Here is a 22,228-nt window from a genome sequence, read left to right on the forward strand (position 1 = left end):
ATTATTCTTCTCAGCCACATTCTCCTGTCTTCTACCTGTAATCTTTGATGCCCTAGCTAATCAATAATCTATTAGCTTCTGCTTTAAATATACCAAGCAACTTGGTCTTCACAGATTCACCACCCCAGGCTAAAGAAATTATTCCTCATCTCTGTTCTAAATGAAAGTCATAAGAACATAAGAAATAGGAGCAGGAGTAGGCCACCCGGCCCATCGAGCCTGCCCTGCCATTCAATAAGATCATGGCTGATCTGTCTGTAAACTCAGCTCCATCTACCTGCCTTCTCCCCATAAACCTTTAATTCCCTTACTATGTAAAAACCTATCTAACTGTATCTTAAATATATTTGGTGAAGAAGCCTCACCTGTTTCCCTGGGCAGAGAATTCCACAGATTCACCACTCTCTGGGAAAAACAGTTTCTGTTCATCTCCATCCTAAATCTTCTCCCCTGAATCTTGAGGCAATGTCCCCTAGTTCTAGTCTCACCTACCAATGGAAACAGCTTTCCTACTTCTATCTTATCTATCCCTTTCAAAATTTTGTATGTTTCTATAAGATCCCCTTTCATTCTTCTGAACTCTTTTCTGAGGTTGTGCTCTCTGGCCCTAGGCTCTCCTGTAATAGGAACCATCCTCTCTTCATCCTCTTTGACTCTCAACACAGGAGCCTCTCTTGGCTGTGTACTAAGTCCCCTCTACTCCCTGTATACCCATAACTGTGTCGCCATCCACAGCTCTAATCTGCTAATTAAATTTGCTGACGACACTACATTGATTGGCTTAATCTCAAACAACAATGAGGTGGCCTACAAGGAAGAAGTCATCTCTCTGACACAGTGGTGTCGAGAAAACAACCTCTCCCTCAATGTTGTAAAAACAAAGGAGCTGGTTGTGGATTACAGGAGGAATGGAGATGGGCTAACCTCTATTGACATTAATGTATCTGGGGCTGAAAGGCTTAACAGCTTTAAGATCCTCGACATCCACACCACCGAGGACCTCACATGGTCTATACACACCAGCTGTGTGGTCAAAAAGGCACAACAGCGCCTCTTTCACCCCAGTTGGTTGAGGAAGTTTGGTATGGGCCCCCAAATCCTAAGAACTTTCTACAGGGGCACAATTGAGAGCATCCTGACTGGCTGCATCACTGCCTGGTATGGGAACTGTACCTCCCTTAATCACAGGATTCTGTAGAGAGTGGTGCGGATAGCCCAGTGCATCTGTAGTTGTGAACTTCCCATGATTCAGGACATTTACAAAGACAGGTGTGACAAAAGGGCTCGAAGGATCATTGGGGACCTGAGTCACCCCAACCACAATTTATTCCAGCTGCTACCATCCGGGAAACAGTATTGCAGCATAAAAACCAGGACCAACAGGCTCTGGGACAGCTTCTTCCACCAGGCTATCGGACTGATTAACATGCTGATTTGTTTGCATTTCTATGTTACATTGACTGTTCTACTTATTATAAATTATGACGATTGCACATTTAGATGAAGATGTAACATAAAGATTTTTACTCCTAATGTATGTGAAGGATGTAAGAAATAAACTACCTAGGGTTTTCAGTATTCGATTGGTGTCAATGAGGGCCCCCTTCTTTCTTCTAAATTCCAGCGAGTACAAGACCAGAGCCATTGAACTCCCCTCAAGTTAACCTTTTGTACTTGGAACCATTCTTGTGAATCTCCTCCGACCCCTCTCCAATGCCAGCACATCCTTTCTTAAGAAGGATCCCAAAATTACTCACAATACTCCAAGTGTGGTCTGACCATGCCTTACATTCTTGATTTTCTATTCTAGTCCTCTCAAAATTAATGCTAACAATTCAATGCCTTCCTCATCACCAACTTGATATACAAGTTAACCTTTAAGGAATCCTTCACAAGAACTCCCAAGTCTCTTTGCACCTCTGATATCTGAATTTCCTCCACTTTTAGAAAATAATCTATGCCCTTAATCCTTCTGTCAAAGTGCATGACCATACACTACCCTACACTACATACCATCCGCCACTTCTTTGCCTGTTCTCCCAATCTGAGTCTTTCTGCAGACTTCCTGCTTCTTCAACACTACCTGCCCCTCCACCTGTCTTTGTATTGCCTGCAAACTTTGCCACAAAGCAAACAATTCTGTCATCTGAAGGACACCTTTATTCCCACTGTTTGCCTTCTGTCAGTCAGCCAATTCTCTATCCATGCTCATACATTTCCTGTAATACCACGGGCTCTTATTCTGTTAAGCAGCCTCATGTGCAGCACCTTGTCAAAGGTGTGGTGAACTACATATACCTGTCTGACTGCTCCTGTGGCTCCTCCCACAGACCCCTGCTGACTGCTCCTGTGGGTCCTCCCACAGACCCCTGCTGACTGCTCCTGTGGCTCCTCCCACAGACCCCTGCTGACTGCTCCTGTGGCTCCTCCCACAGACCCCTGTATAAGGCGATTGAGGCCTGAGCCCGGCCTCATTCTCCAGGATGTAGTGTTGTTCATTCTTCCAGTCAATAAAAGCCAATATCTCGCTTCTACGTCTCAGAGTGAGTTATTGATGGTGCATCAAAAGGCCTTATGAAAATCCAACTGAAAAATGTCTACTGACTCTCCTTTGTCTATCCTGCCTGTTATTTCCTCAAAGAATCTCAAAAGATTTGTTTTTAAGGCTCCCAAAATATCACTGTTTCCCCTTTAAGGCCTATGGAATGAGTGAAGGGAAGTATATGTAGGGATGGTAGTAGTGGCAGAGTAGCAATGTTGCATTCCAGCATTTGTTTGTGAATGTGGATATGTCTGGCAAAGCCCCACTTTTCCTCCACTTTAACTGACCCTGAAGTCAAGTAACCTAGTCGCTGGGTCTAGACCACAGTGGTTGAAGGTGGTGGAGTTCCTTGCTCGGGTCCTTATTGAACCTGAAGGGATTCTACAATAATCCAGAAGCGCAATGACAATGTACTGGGTTCATTTGTTTACTTCTCTGAGGATCATCACCTCGTCACGGTGGAAAGGCTTGCGAGTTCCTGAGATCCCGAGGGTGACGCTGTCTGGAATTTAGGCAGCTAGCACTTCGCGCCTGGTAGGGGCAAGGGGAGGTTCCAGACTACCTCAGCAGCGGAGCATGCGGAAGATGATGGTTGTGAGGGGGGAGGAAGGCTGCAGCAGTGAAAGGTCCCCAGTCATCTTGCACTTCATGCCACTGGAGCCTGACCCCAATCTGTCAAGGGCTGTGTGGGGGCTGCTCCATGCATCAGCCTGCCCACATTAAACAAAGTCATGCGTAGTGTTCTCCATTTAAGGGAGTCCACCCTAACCCCCTGAGGAGAACAGCGTACTTGTCTCGGGTGATTGGACTATTACTATTGTTTGTTTAATGGTTTGAATGTAAATGCTTGGGTGGGATTCATTGATAATTCATGTCTGTGGGTAATGTGTCGGACCTTCAGCAGCTACACCAGCCGTTTCACTCTGCTTCTCTTGCTGGGAACTTGAACGCTTGGGAGGGAGTGAGGGATGTGCAAACATGATTGGTTGTGTTTGAGAAATTTAAAGTTTGGAGCCAATCACACCTAGGCATCCTCCATAACACTGGCCTGTCCGAAAATTCCATTAGCAAGGAGACAATTAGCTCACAACAAACTCCCACAGATGTTAATGACAAAACTAGTCACACTTTAAGGATACATACTGACCTGGAAACCATGAAGAACTTCCCTCATCTACTTTAGTTAGTTCAGCAGTTGTGAGCTTGGTTTAATGTCTCATCCAATAAACAGAGCCCCCTGATGTAGGACTCTCTGCATCGTGTGTACCTGGGTTTCTCAATACAGGACTCTCTGTATCGTGTGTACCTGGGTTTCGCAATACAGGATTCTCTGTATCATGTGTACCTGGGTTTCTCAATATAGGACTCTCTGTATCGTGTGTACCTGGGCTTCCCAGTACAGGACTCTCTATCCTGTGTACCAAGGCTTCCCAATACAGGACTCTCTGTCCAGGTACGGGGCTATCTGTCCCAATACAGGACTCTCTCTATTGCGTGTACCTGGCTTTCCCAATACAGGACTTTGTGTATCTTGTACACCCAGGCTTCTCAATACAGGATTCTCTGTCCAGGTACAGGGCTATCTGTCTCAATACAGGACTCTGTATTGCGTGTGTCCGGGTTTCCTAATACAGGACTCTGTGTATCATGTACACCCGGGCTTCTCAATACAGGACTCTCTGTATCATGTGTCCCCAGGCTTCCCAATACAGAACTGTCTGCCCGGTACAGGACTCTCTGTATCACATGGACCCGGGCTTCCCGGTACAGGACTCTCTGTATCACATGTACCCGGGCTTCCCGGTACAGGACTCCCTGTATCACATGGACCCGGGCTTCCCGGTACTGGACTCTCTGTCCTGTGCTAGAGCTTATGTTTAGATTATGTATTTGTGAAGTTTGAACCCTATGATGATACTCGCATCACAGAGCCAAGGCTGAAATTAAATATTCCTGGTGAAACTTGTGCTCCAAGTCTTGCCAGGAATAATAAAGTGCCAAATAAAATTATTATGACTTACTATTAAGCATCTGTGATCGAAGTACATCTTAAATAAAATTAATCAAGGAAGTACTATCATGGAAGGCTGGTGTTTGTTTTGTTTTAAGTGCGAAGTAGTAATAAATGTCATGCATCATAAAACCTGAATATGAATAAATAGACTCCCTAGTTCACAATTATCAACTTGAATTATCCGTTGGTATTATTTCCCTAGCATCACGAGTTCCTTCTTTGTTTTAATAAAACTCCAGTAGTTGCTAATTTCAGACAGTGCTATGAAAACATTAACCAAGTGAGCCATAAAAAAAACCTGAACCTGTTTAGATGCCAAATTACAGCTGGATAAAGCTTGGCTTCTTGTGCAACTTTTGGAATGTAGAATAGTTGATTTGGAAGATAGATAACCATATGTACTCCAAACAGGATAATCACATTTGGTTCCTCATTCTTTGAGAAGTTAACATCTTGCAAACTCCAAAGCTTTTGATAATTGAAGTTAATAAATTGCAGATGAAAGACAAACACCATCTGTGAGTGATTTCTGAAAACCCAGGATAATTAAGTTGTATTCAACTTCATGTTACCGTACTAATGGTGAACTTTTGACGAGGAAGTGTTAATGGCTTTATCTGTTCTCTTCTCACCTGCATTGGGCTGTTATCTGTGCTCTATTGGATTTACTATACTGGTACTTTCATTCTCTATATGACTGGAAATAATTCTTTGTTGAAGTACTCTGCAACTTCGCAGGAGAATGATTTTCTTGTTTCTGATACCAATCTGCAACACCCAATATTATTTTTGATTGGTCAACATTTGTTAAATCTTTTACATGCTCATCTGGGTTAATGGCCCCAATTCAAATGTGCTGGAAGCAGTGATCAGAGGCAGTTGATTTGGGGCTTAAATTGACTTGCCACGGAAGTTGATAGTGTAAGGTGATTATGAAGGTGTGTGGTGTGTTGGCCTTCATTCTTCAGAGGTTGAGTTCAAGAGCCACAATGTAAATTTGCACCCCTGTAAACCCTGGTTAAACCACAATTGGAATATTGTGCTCAGTTCAGGATCAACTCATTGTAGGAAGGATACAGAAGTTTTAGAGGGGGCAGAGGAGTTTTTCCAGGATGCAGTCTTGATTAGAGAACGTGTCTTATGAAGATGGGTTGAGTGAGCTAGGGCTTTTCTCTTTGGAGTGAAGGAGATGAGATGTGACTTGACTGAGGTGTACAAGATAAGAGGCATAGACCGAATGAATAGCCAGACCCTTTTTCCCAGGGCGGAAATGGCAAATACCAGGGACATAATTTTAAGGTGATTGGAGAAGACTATAGGGAAGATGACTAGTGTCATCTTTACACTGTTTTTACTTCTTTACACTGTGTGAGACCATGGAACACCCTGTCACAGATGGTGGTAGAGGCAGATACATTAGGGGCATTTAAGAAACTTGGGTAGGCAAGTGGATGTTAGAAAAAATGGAGGGCTATGTAGGAGGGAAGGGTTACATTGATTTTAGAGTAGATTAAAAGGTCAGCACAACATCATAGGCTGAAGGGCCAGTACGGTGCTGCATTGTGTTAACTTCTAATAAACAAAGGATCGTAATCATCATTATGTGACGTGGACAGTCATGCCCCCATAACTATGATTGTTCTTGGCAAAATTTTGTACAGAAGTAGCTTGCCATTGTCTTCTTCTGGGCAATGTCTTTACAAGACGGGTGACCCCAGCCATTATCAATACTCTTCAGAGATTGTCTGCCTGGCGTCAGTGGTCACATAACCAGGACTTGAGATATGCACCAGCTGCTCATATGACCATCCACCACCTACTCCCATGATTTCATGTGACCCTGATCCGGGGTGGGGTGGGGTGGAGAGAGTGCTAAGCAGGTGCTACACCTTGCCCAAGACTTTTGCACAGCACTGTAGTATGTATTGCACTGTACTGCTGCCGCCAGAAAAAACTAATTTCATGACATATGTGAGTGATGATAAACCTGATTCTGATATGGGTCTCTATTGTGGACTGAGAGTGGGAAGGGGGCAGGGAGAGGGGAATCATGGTTGGGAAAAGGGATAGGGAGAGGGGAGGGAGTGGGAGGCACCAGAGAGACATTCTGTAATGATCAATAAAACAATTGTTTGGAATCAAATGACTTTGCCTGGTGTCTTGGGGCTGAGTGTGTCTGCACCTGTGCCAAACCCCTGCCCCAGCACTCCTTCTCCGCCACCTGTCCCACACCCCTCTCTTGGCGCTCCATCCTCGCTATTCCTAACATCCTTTGCTTCTGGCAGATTTACAAGCTCACTCTCTGCTCCATGTTGACAAGAGCAGAGTTGTGCAAAAGTCTTAGGCACCCTGGCTATCTATATATATATATATATGTGCCTAAGACTTTTTGCACAGTTCTGTACTTTTCTGGCTGTGAATGTTATTGCAGATTCAAATCCGGGGCACCAAGGTAGTGTAAAGCAATTACAGCTTTGGCCATCGGAGTCCAGAGTTTAATTCTGGTGTCGTCTGTAAGGAAGTCTGTATTTTCTTCCCATGGGGGTGTGGGTTTGTTTTGGGCACTCCAGTTTCATCCAGTACCCCAAAGACGTACCAGTTAGTAGGTTGGTCATTGTAAGTTGTCCTGTGATTAGGCTAGAGTCAGATAGATGGATCGCTAGGCAGTGTAGCTCGTTGAGCTGGAAGGGCCTGTTCTGAACTGTATCTCGAAGTAAATAAATACTAAATAAAAGTTACCACAGCAATACATGTCTTTGTTTTTACCACGGATTTTATCCTCTGTCAACTTAACTGATGTCTTTAATGCTTCTAGAAATTAATGTTTATTTACTGTCTAAAGTGATATATTTTTACATGCAGGAACCCTGTGACTCATTCATAACTTTCAAGAGAAAGACATCCGGATAATTTTTCACCACAGCAACTGAAGGAATGGCAGCTTTCAAGGTAGATCCATCCACAGCAGGTGGGTGTCTGTAAAACCGCAAAGCAGACTGTCCCAATATAGTGTTTCCAGACTTTTGTTATTGACTGAGTTCCTTACACTGGAGTGCAGTGGTAATCTGCTGAAGAATCACACTAAATGCTTTCCAAATTGCCACTGATTGCAGCCTCAGTTGAATACTTGGTAGCTAACTGTGAATTTTGACGTGTTCTGGATTCAAGATTGTTTAATGTCATTTCCAGTACATAAGTGTAAAGGAGAACAAATTAATTGTTATTCCAGACCCGCAGCAGCACAAAGAGATAAAGAACACAATAATAAACATATCATAATAAATAGAAGTACATAAGAGCTTGTATACACGGCCTGATTGCATGAACGTAAAGTGACATTTGGTACGAGCACATCTGTACATATGGTGGCAGAACGGAAATGATAAAGTAGTGGTGTGGAGTCATGGGACATCATGGGCAAATTATCATAGTTGTATAAATCAAGACTTCCAAGAATTTAGTTGGTAGATTAAACAAAAGCTTATTTATTCAGAATTTATGCATATCATTGTGTGTTTCTGCTCTGTGTAACTGTGCTGCCATTGATATCCATCCTTTTAATTATCTGGTACTAGACCAAGGAGCTGTGAATGATAAGAAATGTTAAACATCTGTTACTTTTTTAGTGGTAATAGTTTGGTAATAATTGTAAAATGATCTACATCTTTGGGAAGGAGGTGAAGTAAATGACTAAATGTGTTAATTTGGAGTCAGTCAGGATTTTACCTATGGGAAAATAATTTTCAGGGCAGTTCGGGAAAGTGATAGAAATAAACTCACAAAAATACTGGAGGCATTCAGCAGGTCAGACAGCGTCTATGGAGATGAATAAACTGGCACTGTTCTGGGCAGAGACCCTTCATCAGGACTGGAAAGAAAGGGGCCAGAGGCCAGAATAAGAAGGTGGGGGAAGGGGATAGAGTACAAGCTGATAGGTGAAACCATGGGAGGGAATGGAAGGTGGGTGGTGATAGGTGGAAGAGGTAAAGGGATGAAGAAGAAGGAATCTAATAGGAGAAGAGTGTGGAGGAAGGGGGTAAAGGAAGGAGGTGATGGGCAGGTGAAGAAAGGGGAAGGGGTAAGATAGAAAGGAACCGGTGGGGTTGTTCTCCCCAGAGCTGATACAGAGCCAATCTACTTCAGGCATAACTATAATGACTTAATTCTGTTCTGAAGCCATCACAGTATTTACAATTGAGAACTGAGCAAACTTCATATATTGTTCACGTGACTTGGTAATAACGTTGAGGCCATTACAAAAACAAATCTGTACAGGTTACTCCCAGATTACAGCAGGGTCTCTTTCTGTGAACTGTTAGCAGCCCAACAGTTTGCAGTCACAGTTCTGACTTGTGAACCAAATTCCCACAGGTGCCTTCAGCTCCATAGCAGCCAGCAAACACCCGTCGGTCTCCCAAGCACTCGTGTACGAGCCATTCATAAGTTGGGGAGGGTTTGTACTGTAGTGGAATGTGTTGAAGTAGATATCAGAATTGACTACATACAAGTGTATCCTTGCATTCCAGGAAATTGCTGAACCCTATCTGTGATCTCTCCTTGTACCCGCAACACCGAAATTGCTCCACAATATTGAAAATATCAGCCAGTATATGATCGATATAATTTATATTGATTTTCATTGCAGTTCCCTTCAGACACATTAGAACTTGAAACACAATAGATCCTGGCTGAGATTGACATTTCAATAACCTGAAGTCAAAGGCAAAGCACTCTGTAGAAAAAATTGCCAAGAAAAATCATGGTCATGAGACCATGATTGCCCACATCATACTGACATGGCACATGATGATGAATGACGTCTATCTCTTCTTCTAATTCTGCTAATGGGTATTTTGAAAGTTTGTCCTTAAGACTTTGTGTGACGGGAAATGAGACATTGGCTCACACAGTGTGGCTCAGATTTTGTTATTCTAACAACAGTCAAACTATTGGTGGCGTAAGACAGGAACCTCATTTCCCAAGTTACTCAGGCCTTTCCTATAAGCTGCAGTTTATGGCCTCTTTCAGTTGTGGGTAGTTAATTAGTGTGAACTTAATTTGCATTTAAAATTCTATATAAAGTGCCCTAAAAGTGTTAAGCTTTCTTGTATGAAGTCTTTTCAAGCTTGTAATGGCTTGCTAAGTTTGATTACTACTTAACAAATTATCTGGCCCTGAACTAGTTTTATGTACAGGTATGTGGAACGTACTTTACTAGTGTAAGTGGCAAAACATGATGAATCTTAAAATGACTTTATTGCCTACTCCGAGCTGCTCTGGGTTTCAGATTTGAGGATCAGTTTTGGTCTGGAATGCTTTTGTCCTCTATATTTGTTTGCACAATTTTTTTTCTCTAGTGCATTGAGTATTGGTTTTCTATTTTTATTGTTATTCTTTTTCTTTTTATAATCGTGTCCTTCTGGGTTTCTTGCTTTGTGGCTACCTGTAAGCAAACAAATCTGTATGATTTATACCTTCTTTGATAATAAACCTTGAATTTCAAAAACTGTTTCTGAAATTGCAACATCTATATTATTCTTAATCGTATGTTCTTTAATCTGAGTTCTATAAGATGCCTCTAATAGACTCATAAATTAGAGGTATATATGGCTTTATTTGAGGCACCTTATAGAACTCGAATAGAGAATTATCTAAAATGCAACTGGCCTCTCAGCCAATGTAATGCTATTAGGTGCTGGGGAAATTATATCTGATGGGCACTGATAATTAAGGAAATAACCAAGTCCAAGCTACTATGACCACTGGACCTTAATGGACAGTGGGAAATTCATCACTTCACCACTGACAAGGCCATGCAGATGCTGCAAATTAGATTGCTGTCAACTTCCACTTTGCTCTCCAAACTTCCCTTCAACAAAGTCAAATAATCTGTAATTTGTTATTATTTATTGCATTGTGGTAAACAGTTTATGCGTTTCTCCCTGCTTGACAACACAGCCAGAATGCACCAATGGCTGTTAAGTTTAAAAAAAAAATAGGTTCTCTTGCTTAATGGTATTTGTCCATGTCATAAAAAAGTTGGGATCCCCTAGTTTAAAAAAACTCAAAATATCAGCAGTGCTTCTATCACTGCTAATCCCGTTGGTAATCTAATAAACTAATCTTCTGTTATTTCACAGAATTTTGAATCTCAGTGGTCCTTTCAAAACGCATGTTAATTCTGCCTAAGAATTCCAATAGGTCTACATGGCAAATTTTGTGAATTCAAAACCATACTATTTAATTACAATTCTTCCACTTGATCTTTGAAGAAGTCTTTGCTGAGTATTCCTCAGTCCACTGTGGATACTAGCTATGAGTGGTACTTGCATGTGCTGTTGGTCAGGCATTCTCTTTAAATAACTGAATAGCCTCCACGCTCCAGACTCGAGTGATACAAGGAGGAGGCAGGAGGTTGTGGCTGAGAGGGAAATGGATCAGCTATGATGAAATGGCAGAGCAGACTCGATAGGCCAAATGGCCTAATTCTGATCCTAATGGTCTTGTGTTCCAGTGTGTTGTACAGATGCAAATTTACTACTCAGACACAAATTATAGAAGGATTTGCTGTTCTTCAATAAATTTACACAACTTGAGATCCAAGTTGATCAGGCTTGACCTCTGTAGCTGTTTCACTTCAGTTGAGAATCTCTATTTAATTTTCCATCAGAGTTCGGAAAGACAAATAAGGTCATGTGACTTCCAGGGATCAGCAAGATGTGTGACAAAGGAGCTGAAGATACCTTGGATGCACATCCATTAAATGTCCTGCTTCCTCCCCATTTCCCAACAACAGCCCTCCCCTTCTGTTACAGAAAAGCAATGACATTCACGGGTATCTGACTTCACCAGACTAAAAGCTATAAGCAGCTCTTACTGAGAGATTTAGCAAAAACGAGAATGTACTCCCTAAATGACTCAAAAGTTGAGTGCAACACTCAATCATTTGTTATGTGCCATGCCGTATGACGTGGGCGATCATGGTCTTTCCATGACCTTGACTGTTCTTGGGTAAATCTTCTTACACTAATGGTTTGCCGTTGCCTTCTTCTGGATGATGTCTTTACAAGCTGGGTGACCCCTTCCATTATCAACGCTCTTCAGAGATTGTCTGCCTGGGGTCAGTGGTCACATAACCCGCTCACTAGCTGCTCATACGACCATTCACCACCTGCTACCACTGGTTCACATGTTCATGATCAGGGGCTAAGCAGGTGCTACACCTTGCCCAGGGGTGACCTGCAGGCTAGTGGAGGGAAGGGGCACTTTGCACCTCCTTTGGTAGAGATGTATCTCCACCCCGACACACAAGAGTACAATACAAAATAAAGGAAACACCAATATTGAAAAAAGATGATCAATACTTGGTTTTTAATTTATATTAAATATAATTGCATTTGTTACTTCCAGTACAAAGATCAACTAAAACCGACCTGCTCACAGTAGTTCAAATGTGCTGGTAGCCAACATGGACCTACAGTAAGCTGGGTGAGAGAGCACCTCAATGTAGCAATGCTATACTGAACTGAGTATCATGCAGTCCAGGAGGCTATTTAAGCCTTGGGTTGCTGCATTCATTCTGGGAGTTAGCTCACTCAGTTCCTGCTCTTCCCCTGTAGCTCTGGCATTGTCATTGTACTTGGAACCCTCTTTCTTTGCAGCTTTTCTGGAAATCCTATTAAACCTCGCCTTTCCCATCTCTTTCAGAAACACCTTGGTTGCTGGTTCCCGTTTTTATTGGTTTGCTGTTTGTTGTTGTACTGGGAATCAGCACAGAGTTTCTAAAGGATTGCTGCAAGGAAGCCATGAAAGAAAAAAAGAAAGGTGCCACCAAAGACAAGAGTAAGTGTTCTTGTTGCTATCCAGAGTCATTATATTTCTTGTTTGATCAAATTGGGGTTTGTGGTCTGATAATGCAGATAATGATAATGCATGGTAATGGACAAACAAGAGAAAATCTGCAGGTGTTGGAAATCCAAGCAACACACATGGTAATGGACAGTATGCACTTGCTTGCTCTTCTGTCAATGATATTCCAGTTTTACAAAAGAACATAAGAAATATGAGCAGAAGGAGGCCATCTGGCCCATCGAGCCTGCCCCGCCAATCAATAAGGTCATGGCTAATCTGTCCGTAAACTCATCTCCATCGACCTGCCTTTCCCCCATAACCCTTAATTCCCTTACTATGTAAAAATCTATCTAACTGTATCTTAAATATATTTAGTGAAGAAGCCTCAACTGCTTCCCTGGGCAGAGAATTCCACAGATTCATGACTCTCTGGGAAAAACAGTTTCTCCTCATCTCTGTCCTAAATCTTCTGCCCTGAATCTTGAGGCAATGTCCCCTAGTTCTAGTCTCGCCTACCAATGGAAACAACTTTCCTACTTCTATCTTGTCTATCCCTTTCAAAATTTTATATGTTTCTGTAAGATCCCCTCTCATTCTTCTGAATTCCAGAGAGTATAGTCCCAGGCGACTCAATCTCTCCTCATAGGTTAACCCTTTCATCCCTGGAATTAACCTGGTGAACCTCCTCTGCACTACCTCCAAAGCCAGTATGTCCTTCTAGATCCAAGTTGCAGACTAGAACTGCACACGGTACTCCAGGTGTGGCCTCACCAGTACCCTGTACAGTTGCAGCATGACCTCCCTGCTCTTGAATTCAATCCCTCTAGCAATGAAGGCGATTCATGCACAAGCACTCCCAAGTCCCTCTGCACAACAGCATGCTGCAATCTTTCACTATTTAAATAATAATCTGCTCTTCTATTAATCTTTCCAAAGTGGATGATCTCACTTTGTATTCCATCTGCCAGACCTTGGCCCACTCACTTAACCTATCTATATCCCTCTGCAGACTCTCCACATCCTCTGTACAATTTGCTTTTCCATTCAGTTTAGTGTCATCAGCAAATTTTGCTACGCTACACTCAGTCCCCTCTTCCAAGTCATCAATGTAAATGATAAACAGCTGCGGGCCCAGCACCAACCCCTGCGGCACCCCACTCACCACTGACTGCCACTGACATAGTTTTAAATACTATGTGATAACATTGAATAAAATGGAAAAATAACAGCAACAATTGCAATGTCCGCTTCTGAGGCAGTCTCTTGGGATTGAGAATGACTTCGTTCCACACTGAATTTGTGGGTTTTGAGTGACAGAGGATGATGTGGGAACCGATGCCTCTTCTACTGACGTGGCAGTGAGTGGGGAGTTTTTAACATGATGCAATCCTTCTGCAAGGTTTCTCTGAGCTTCTGATGACTCTGTTCTCAGCATCGCAAATGCTCCTCCCCCATTTTGAGCATTTCAGGATTCAAGATTGTTTAATGTCACAAAACCCCTTCAGACCTCCTCAGAACCAGTTCTCCTGCCAAAAGTACATCATTCCATTACACTGTGTGTCACCTGAAGCTATAGTCTTTGCCCTCAGTCAACTGTTGCCTTCCTCCCTGCTAGTAATTGGTAGGAAATTGTTAATGCTAGTCATGAAATAAGATCTGAGAACTGAAATCACCAGAGGACAGGGCATTCTTATACGACTAACCCCTGTCACCCAGTATTGGGAGTTCTAGTCATGGGTGTAACTCCTAAATTTCCATGAATTCTGAAATCGCTTTTAATCTCATTTTACCTTATTTTTCAAGAATTCACTTACTGATTATAAATACCACAGCAATTCTAACTTTGATAATTACCGGTGGCATTTTTTTCTGTTTGTAATTATTCTCAGCAACTCAATCTTCAAAGTTGGAGACCAACATGGGGTCCAAGAAGATCGGATTTACTGAAGATATTTTGCTCGCAAAACTACCTCCCAATGGCAAGGAAGTTCCCTTTGTGGTTCCAAACCTAAGAACAACCTACATACAGCCCAACTTTCATTGGAACAATGAGGAAGCTTTGTCAGGTAATGCCCACACCACAGGCTTCAGACCTACTGACATTTTAAATGAATTGTTGAACGTTCTTAAGATTAATCTCCATAAATAATGACAATAGTGACATAAACAGTGTCTAATAAATATTTAATGTCATTAAACTAGAAGGGAGCAAAGAGATTCATGAGGATGTTAATGAAACTGGAGGGCTTGAGTTATGAGGAGAGTCTGGATAGGCTGGAACTTTTTTTTTCCTGGAGTGAAGGGGGCTGACTTTATAGAGGTTTATAAAATCTTAAGGGGTGTAGGTAAGTTGCATACACAGTCTTTTCCCCTGCATAGGGGCTTACAAAATTAGAGGGTGGAAAAAGGAACAATCAGAAGGGGCTCGAGGCATTTTCTCCATGCAGAGGGTGATAGGTGGGGGGGGGGCGGTGTGTGTGTGTGTGTGTGTGTGTGTGTGTGTGTGTGTGTGTGTGTGTGTGTGTGTGTGTGTGTGTGTGTGTGTGTGTGTGTGTGTGTGTGTGTGTGTGTGTGTGTGTGTGTGTGTGTGTGTGTGTTTTGATTTGAAGCACATAGTGGAAAGACATCCATCTCCATCCTCTCTTGGGGGTCTGAAGATGAGGTTGGAAAGACAGAGTGAGAGGGAAGACTAGACATCAGGTGGAAGACTAGAGTTTGCGGAGGAGTGCAGCGGATGATTGTAGCATCAGATGAAGGTACAGAGGTGTGGATGCAGTGGGTTTTAAACCTAAGAATGGGAAATTTTAAACAACAGCTTGATAAGGGTCCATTCTTGGGGAGGACTGGTCCAAACTTATCTGTCAGTTGGATCATTATGATTAACGGATAGAGACGGAACAGAAACAGTTTTCTCACACTTATTTATTTATTTTGATTGCCAGTTCTCTCAAGAGCTCAGTACAACGAAAGAAAATTGGAGCTGTCCAATTCTCTTCAAAATATGCCAGATTTCGATGATGTGTACAACCCCAATTATATGATCCCTTCCATCATCCCCGGATCCGGTAGACATGTACTACCCAAGGGGAAAGCCATAAGCCCTAGTGGATCAGGTAAGGAATAGGTTTAATTGATTGTTACTTTGGAAATGAGTACAGAGGGTGATGTGGTTCAGAACAGTAATAAGGATGTGTCGTGGAGAGAAATGCTTGAAGACTAGATAGAAGAAATTGATTAAAAAGGTAAGATTAAAAAGGAATGTAAAGTAAGAGGTTCTGAGGGGAATGTCAGGGTCAGGTACATAAGTTGGATGTTATATCCTGTGATGATCTTAAAATCAAAAAAAGTCAAATCTCAAATAACTGTCCAATTGCGCACTTTAGTTGAATCCTCTAAACAGCTCGAGTTGATGGACTATCCTCCTGGATCTGAGCCACTACTCCCAGATGGGATACACTCTGCTCTTGCATCATCTGAAGTTTCATGCTTGTCAAGTCACCTGAGCATTCGGCCACTTCTGATGATGGTCTGATGTCCCGGACTCTCAGAAGTGACAGGCCTTTGGTACTCTGTGGTAGTTATTTGGCTCTCTATACAATTCCCATCTTCTGCTCTTCAATAATTCTGAGAATGGATGTGACATTGCCTGCTCATATATGATGAACACCTCATTATATTTCTCTGGATTTGTTGGATTCACAGTGGGCACCAGTGTAGGCTTGTCGTGTTGCTTTCTACTGCATCACTTCAGATTTGTTGGTTTGCTTCAGGAGGAATTTAAAAATTGCTCCCAAGTAGAAACGAAGTGTGAGTGGTGGGCTTTTTGCCTCATCTTGCTGTGGATGTATGCAATGGCTGACCTTTTTATTAGGTCCATTTATGTTCAGCTGATGCTCTGAACCTGAATCTGTTTCTGTCACTGCACGGCTCATCTCAACCACTGTGTGAACTTCTGGTATCTTAATTTGTACTGCTTGTGGAAAAGACTTCCCAATCCATATATTCCCAATTTTTTAATTGTATGTTACTATTCTGTGCTCCTGTAGCCTGTATACTGCACCTTAACATGTGTCAGTTCTGGTCTATCTGGTGTAGCCTGGCTTACTATCGGGCGTAATCCCTTCTTGCATCTGGCCGTTCTTGAGTCAGGTTCATTGCTTGGAAACCGACTGCTGGTGGATTTATTTGCACCTTTATGCTCTCTGTCTGCTATTTTCTGGTGCATATTCACTTGTTACTTCAGTCAGGATTTTTAGATCTTGTTATTTCATTAAGGAGCCCTTCTAGTACCATATGTCAGTATCAATTTCCAAGGTACTGGAGGCTAGCCATTAAGCTGAAGGAGCACTGTGCTTTATTAACTAAGCTCACAGGAATAGAGGGAGGTTTGTTTACTGCATGACCACTCCCAGAGACAAGTGAGCAGCTTTATTACAGAGACTTTGTGGATACTTCTTGCTAAGCATCGTTGTATCTTCTTAAATGTCATTCTCACATATACAGAGAATGAGCTGGTTATATACTACAATTATTAGTCAAGCACACCCAGTTTTAAAAACCATTGTGCTAAATGCGGACATTTGTTGTGCTGAAGTTTCAGAATTCATTTAAGACCAGAAGCTATAGGAGCAGGATTAGGTCATTTGGCCCATCAAGTTTGCTCCACCATTTCATCACAGGTGATCCATTTTCCCTCTCAACCCCAATTTCCTGCCTTGTACCTGTATCCCTTCATACCCTGACCAGTTAAAAATCTAGCAATCTCTGCCTTAAGTATACACTATGACTTGGCCTCCATAGCCACCTGCTACAATGAATTCCACAGCTTCATCACTCTCTGTCTGAAGATATTCCTCATCTCCATTCTGAAAGGATGTCCCTCTATTCTGAGGCGGTGTCCTCTGGCCGTTGACTCCCCCACCCCAGGAAACATCCTCTCTGCATCCACTCTATTGAGGCCTTTCAACATTTGATAGTTTTCAATGAGGCCATCACTAATTCTTCAGAATTCCAGTGAATACAGGCCCAGAGCTATCAAACGCTCTTCATATGACAAGCCGTTCAATCCTGGAATAATCTTTGAGAGCTTTTTTTGAACCCTCTCCAATGTCAGCACATCCTTTCTTAGATAAGGCACCTAAAACTGCTCACGGTACTCCAAGTGAGGCCTCACCAGTGCTTTCAAATTCATTCTGACCTGTGGACTAATAATCAGGACAACCAAATGCAAATCTGGATATTGTAGAATTTAAAGCTAGTTTTTAAACCAGAACTTTACAGACACGAGAGTGGTTCCTGGGCCTGTCACATTGACACAAACACAAAGAAAGAATGCCAGCATCTCTACTTCATCAGGAGACTGAGATTTTATATGTATCCAAAGACAAGCACATTTGTACAGATGTACCATGGAGAGTATTCTGACTGGTTGCATCACTGCCCGTATGGAGGCTCCAATGTACAGGATCAACAGAGGCTGCAAGGGGTTATAGACTCAGCCAGCTCTATCACAGTCACCACCCTTCCCATCATCGAGGACATCTTCAAGAGGTGGTGCCTCAAGAAGGCAGCATCATCATTAAAGACCATCCCCACCCAAGATATGCCCTCTTCTCATTACTACCTTCAGGGAGGAGGTACAGGAGCCTGAAGACCTGTACTCAAGTGTTTTAGCTTCTTCCCATCTGTCAGCAGATTTCTGAATGGTCCCATCATCACTACTTCATGATTCCACTTTTGCACCTTTTTATAGACTTTTAAAATTTTAACTTGTAGTTTTTATTGGCCTGCACTGTAGTGCTGCCACAAAACAACAAATTTTACCACGTGTGTCAATGGCAGTAAAGTTGATGCTGATTCTGATTCAGTCTACTGTTGGATGGACAGCTCCCCGATCACCAGCATGGTCCAGATCATGGTCTTTCTAGAAGTGTGTTCTACCATGATTTGCCCACTACGTAAGCTGTCCCTGCAGTTAATTGCCCCCATCTCTGATATTTAGAAGTTCTCAAGAGGTTTCAAATTATAAAAGTAACATTAAAAAGAAATAATAGAAAAGCTATTGCAGATTCACTTTCAACAACATTTTACAACTCGTGTTCTCATTTCTATTTTAAGTGTACAATTTGTGCTTTGTACATTGGTTGTTCATCAGTCTTTGTGAGTGCTTTTTCATAGATTCTATTGTATTTTATTTTTCCTGTAAATACCTGAAAGAAAATGAATCTCAATGGTAACATATATGTACTTTGTACTTTGAATGTTGAATTGAATGAAATCAAATACGAAGGTCCACTTACTCATCTGTCCTTGTTCATGTTAGTGGTGCTGTTGTATGTCCTCTTGATTTTAGGCTTGGTTTTCAGATTTCACGTTATAGTAGAAGGTGCTGAAGTCAGCAATGGTCTTTGGGACATTTGTGAAGAAAGTTATAGAGTTCCTCTAAGCACTAGTGCTGGCTTTCAACAGTAACACAGGTTGCAATATTGAAGATTTCCTCAGACAGACTATAAGTACAAGAAATTCTATTTACTTTGTGCATTAAAGACATGCTACACTCAACATAGCCCTAAAGAAAAATGTAGCATTGTTGGATGTTACATACTAAAGTTAGTATTCAACAAGTTTGCCTTGGGTGATAGTCCATTGATCAAAATGTGTAGCTACCTCAAACAACACAAAACACAAACCAATGTCAGGTATGATGCCTTAATTACAATAAACAATTTGCACAATAGTAACAAATCCTTTAAATAGGTGACGATACAGTTTGTCTGATTCAGACAGAGTAGCTTCAAAACCCAATCTATAACCTGAAGTAAGGAAAACTGGAAGCATGAAATCTTGGCGCACTTAATTTAAATTGAAGTAGCGCATTATCCAAGATGTTGTCTTTATTCCTGATGAGACCTTGAATCAACATTTTACCTTTCAAGTGGTTATAATAACTCTGTAGCATTTTCAGAATAAATTTATCATCAAAGTACATCATATATCAGCGTACACAACCCTGAGATTCATTTTCTTGGGGGCCTAATCAATAAATCCATAGAATAATAACAGTAACAGAATCAATGAAAGACTACACCAACTTGGGCATTCAAACAGTGTGCAAAAGACAACAAACTGAGCAAATACAAAAATAGAGATAATAATAATAATAATGATAAATAAATGAGCAATAAGTATAGAGAATATGAAATGAAGAGTATCCTGACCAATATTTAATGCTTCAACCAGTATGAGCAAACAGCTAATTAATCATATCGCTTTTGATTTGCCTATAATAATCCGACACCTTCAGTACTTTGGTAGTGCAGGTCTAGTAGATTTTCTGAACTATTGGATCAGAGAAATCACCAAACACACTTTAATTCCACTTTTGTTTCATTATACAGTGGTATAATAAATTTTCCAGCAAACTGTTAGCTTAATGGGAGGAGGAAATACACATGCACTCTGGATCCTGGTTCTGCTCACAAACTTAGTATCAGAATCAGGTTTAATATCACTGGCATATGTCATGCAATTGGTTTTTATGTGCAGCAGTACATTGCAATACATAATAAAAACTGTAAATTATAGTAGGAACTATATAAATTAAATAGGTAGTGTAAAAAGAGGAAAAAGAAGTAGTGGGGTAATGTTCATGGGTTCAATGTCCATTCAGAAATTGGATGGCAGAGGAGAAGAAGCTGTTCATGAATCATGGAGTGTGTGCCTTGAGGATCCTGTACCTGTTCCTCCTGATGGTAGCAGTGAGAAGAGGGCATGTCCTGGGTGATGGGGTCCTTAATGATGGATGCTGCCTTTTTGAGGCATCATTTTTTGCAGATGTCCTCTGTGCTGGGGAGAGTAGATGATCAGACTCCATGATGGAGCTGACTGAGTTTACAACTTTCTGCAGCTTGTATCAGTCCTGTGTGGTGCCACCACTCACCATACCAGACGATGATGCGTTCGGTTAGAATGCTCTCCACGATAGACCTGTAGAAATTTGCAAGTGTCTTTGGTGACGCACCGAATCTCCTCAAACTCGTAATGAAATATAGCTGATTTTGTGCCTTCTTTGTAGCTGTGTAGATATGTTGGGTCTAGATTGGATCCTCAGATATTGATACACAGGAACTTGAAATTCCTTACTCTCTCCACTTCTGATCGATTGATGGATGAGGGCAGGGGTGTGTTCCCTTGTCTTTCTCTCAATCTTAACCCCTAGTGTACCAGACCCCATCTCCAGCAATTCATTGGCCCACGTGCTGAACCCCAGACCTTGCTGCACTCTAGACTATCATTCACCCAGTTGTATTTGGGTCCATCAGCTCAAATACTGGATTTAAGAGTGAGTTAAACGTCATGCCATAAGGATTTCTGAGCAGCTGGATTCTGATTTATTAGAGTTTTGCAGTACAAAAGAAGAGTAAATGAACTATTGTTGCTTTTCCAAAAATAATCTGTCATTTTGATTTTTTAAAAATCCATTTCGCCTCCACCCTGCACCACACCTTGCAAGGTGTAACCACAACACTATCAATCACCAAGGCAGCTGACTGCCAGCTCCCTTGTTATACAACACCAGAATATATAGTGACGTTTGCAATGTCAGGGAAGATTCTGATGAGTGGAAGAGTTTAATTTGCTTAACACCTAATGGTCTTTGTGGTCAGTAATCAAACCCTTTCCGCAAATGCCAATAGTGGCATATGTGGCTAATAATTTAAAAAAAACAGGAGAGATTCTGCAGATGCCAGAAATTCAGAGCTGATGAAGGGTCTCTGCCTGAAATGTCAACCGTTTATTCCTCTCCATAGACAGGGCCTGACCTGCTGAGTTCCTCCAGCATTTTGCGTGTGTTGTAAAAAAATTAATTATAATAATTTTAACTGGCTCATACGTCATACTTCCAAAGTTGGTTCATCAATAGTGTCAGCTTTACAAATCATCTGCTTTTTGCTCAAGAATTGAATATCAGTTGTATAACAGTGACTTGATTATGGGGTGTGACAATTTGTGTTCCGATCTTTAGTAAGAGCATAACGCATAGGAGATGAATTGGGCCATTTCTTCCACTGAGTCTGGTCTGCCATTCCATAATAGTTGGTTCATCATCCCTCTCAACCCCATTCTCCTGCCTTCCCCCCATAACCTTGACACCCTGATTAATCAAGAACCCATCAGCCTCCGTCTTAAGTATACCCAATGACTTGGCCTGTCCAGCCATCTAAGGCAATGAATTCCATATATTCACCACCTTTTAGCTAAATAATTTTTTTCCTCATTTCTGTTCTAAATGGACATCTTTCAATTATAGGCTGTGCTCTCTGGTCCTAGACAGCCATACTATAGGAAACATCCTCCCAACACCCACTATATCCCGACCTTTCAATATTTGATAGGTTGCAATGAGATCTCCCCTCCCCCACATTCTTCTAAGCTCCAGTGAGTACAGGTCCAGAACCAACAAACACTACACTACTCATATGTTGACCCTTTAATTCCTGTGTATCTCCACTAGACCCTCTCCAATGCCAGCACATTGCTTTGATAAGGGGCCCAAAACTTCTCACAATATTCCAAGTGTGGTGTGACCACTGCCTTATAAAGCTTCAGCATTATATCCTTGCTTTTGTATTCTAGACCTCACAAAATAAATACTAACATTCCTCACCACAATGACTCAACTTGCAAATTAACCTTTAGGGATGACTCCCAAGTCCCTCTGAACCTCTGATTTTTGAATGTTCTCCCCATTTAGAAAATAATTTGTATTTTTATTCCTTCTACCAAAGTGCATGAACATACGCTTCCCTACGTTATATTCC

General features: G+C 41.7%; 1 protein-coding gene across 1 annotated transcript in view; it reads left to right on the top strand.

Moving 5' to 3' along the window:
* LOC140724731 (tandem C2 domains nuclear protein) overlaps window positions 1-22,228 on the top strand; it is a 94,351-nt gene that overhangs the window by 18,258 nt on the left and 53,865 nt on the right. Inside the window, exons 2-5 of the mRNA XM_073039222.1 lie at window positions 7,419-7,524; window positions 12,264-12,398; window positions 14,297-14,473; window positions 15,350-15,520. Of these exons, the coding sequence (XP_072895323.1) occupies window positions 7,491-7,524; window positions 12,264-12,398; window positions 14,297-14,473; window positions 15,350-15,520 (517 nt within the window). The 5' untranslated portion in view covers window positions 7,419-7,490. The remainder of the gene's footprint in view (window positions 1-7,418; window positions 7,525-12,263; window positions 12,399-14,296; window positions 14,474-15,349; window positions 15,521-22,228) is intronic.

Source organism: Hemitrygon akajei, chromosome 3 (assembly GCF_048418815.1).
Source record: "Hemitrygon akajei chromosome 3, sHemAka1.3, whole genome shotgun sequence".
NCBI lineage: Eukaryota > Metazoa > Chordata > Chondrichthyes > Myliobatiformes > Dasyatidae > Hemitrygon > Hemitrygon akajei.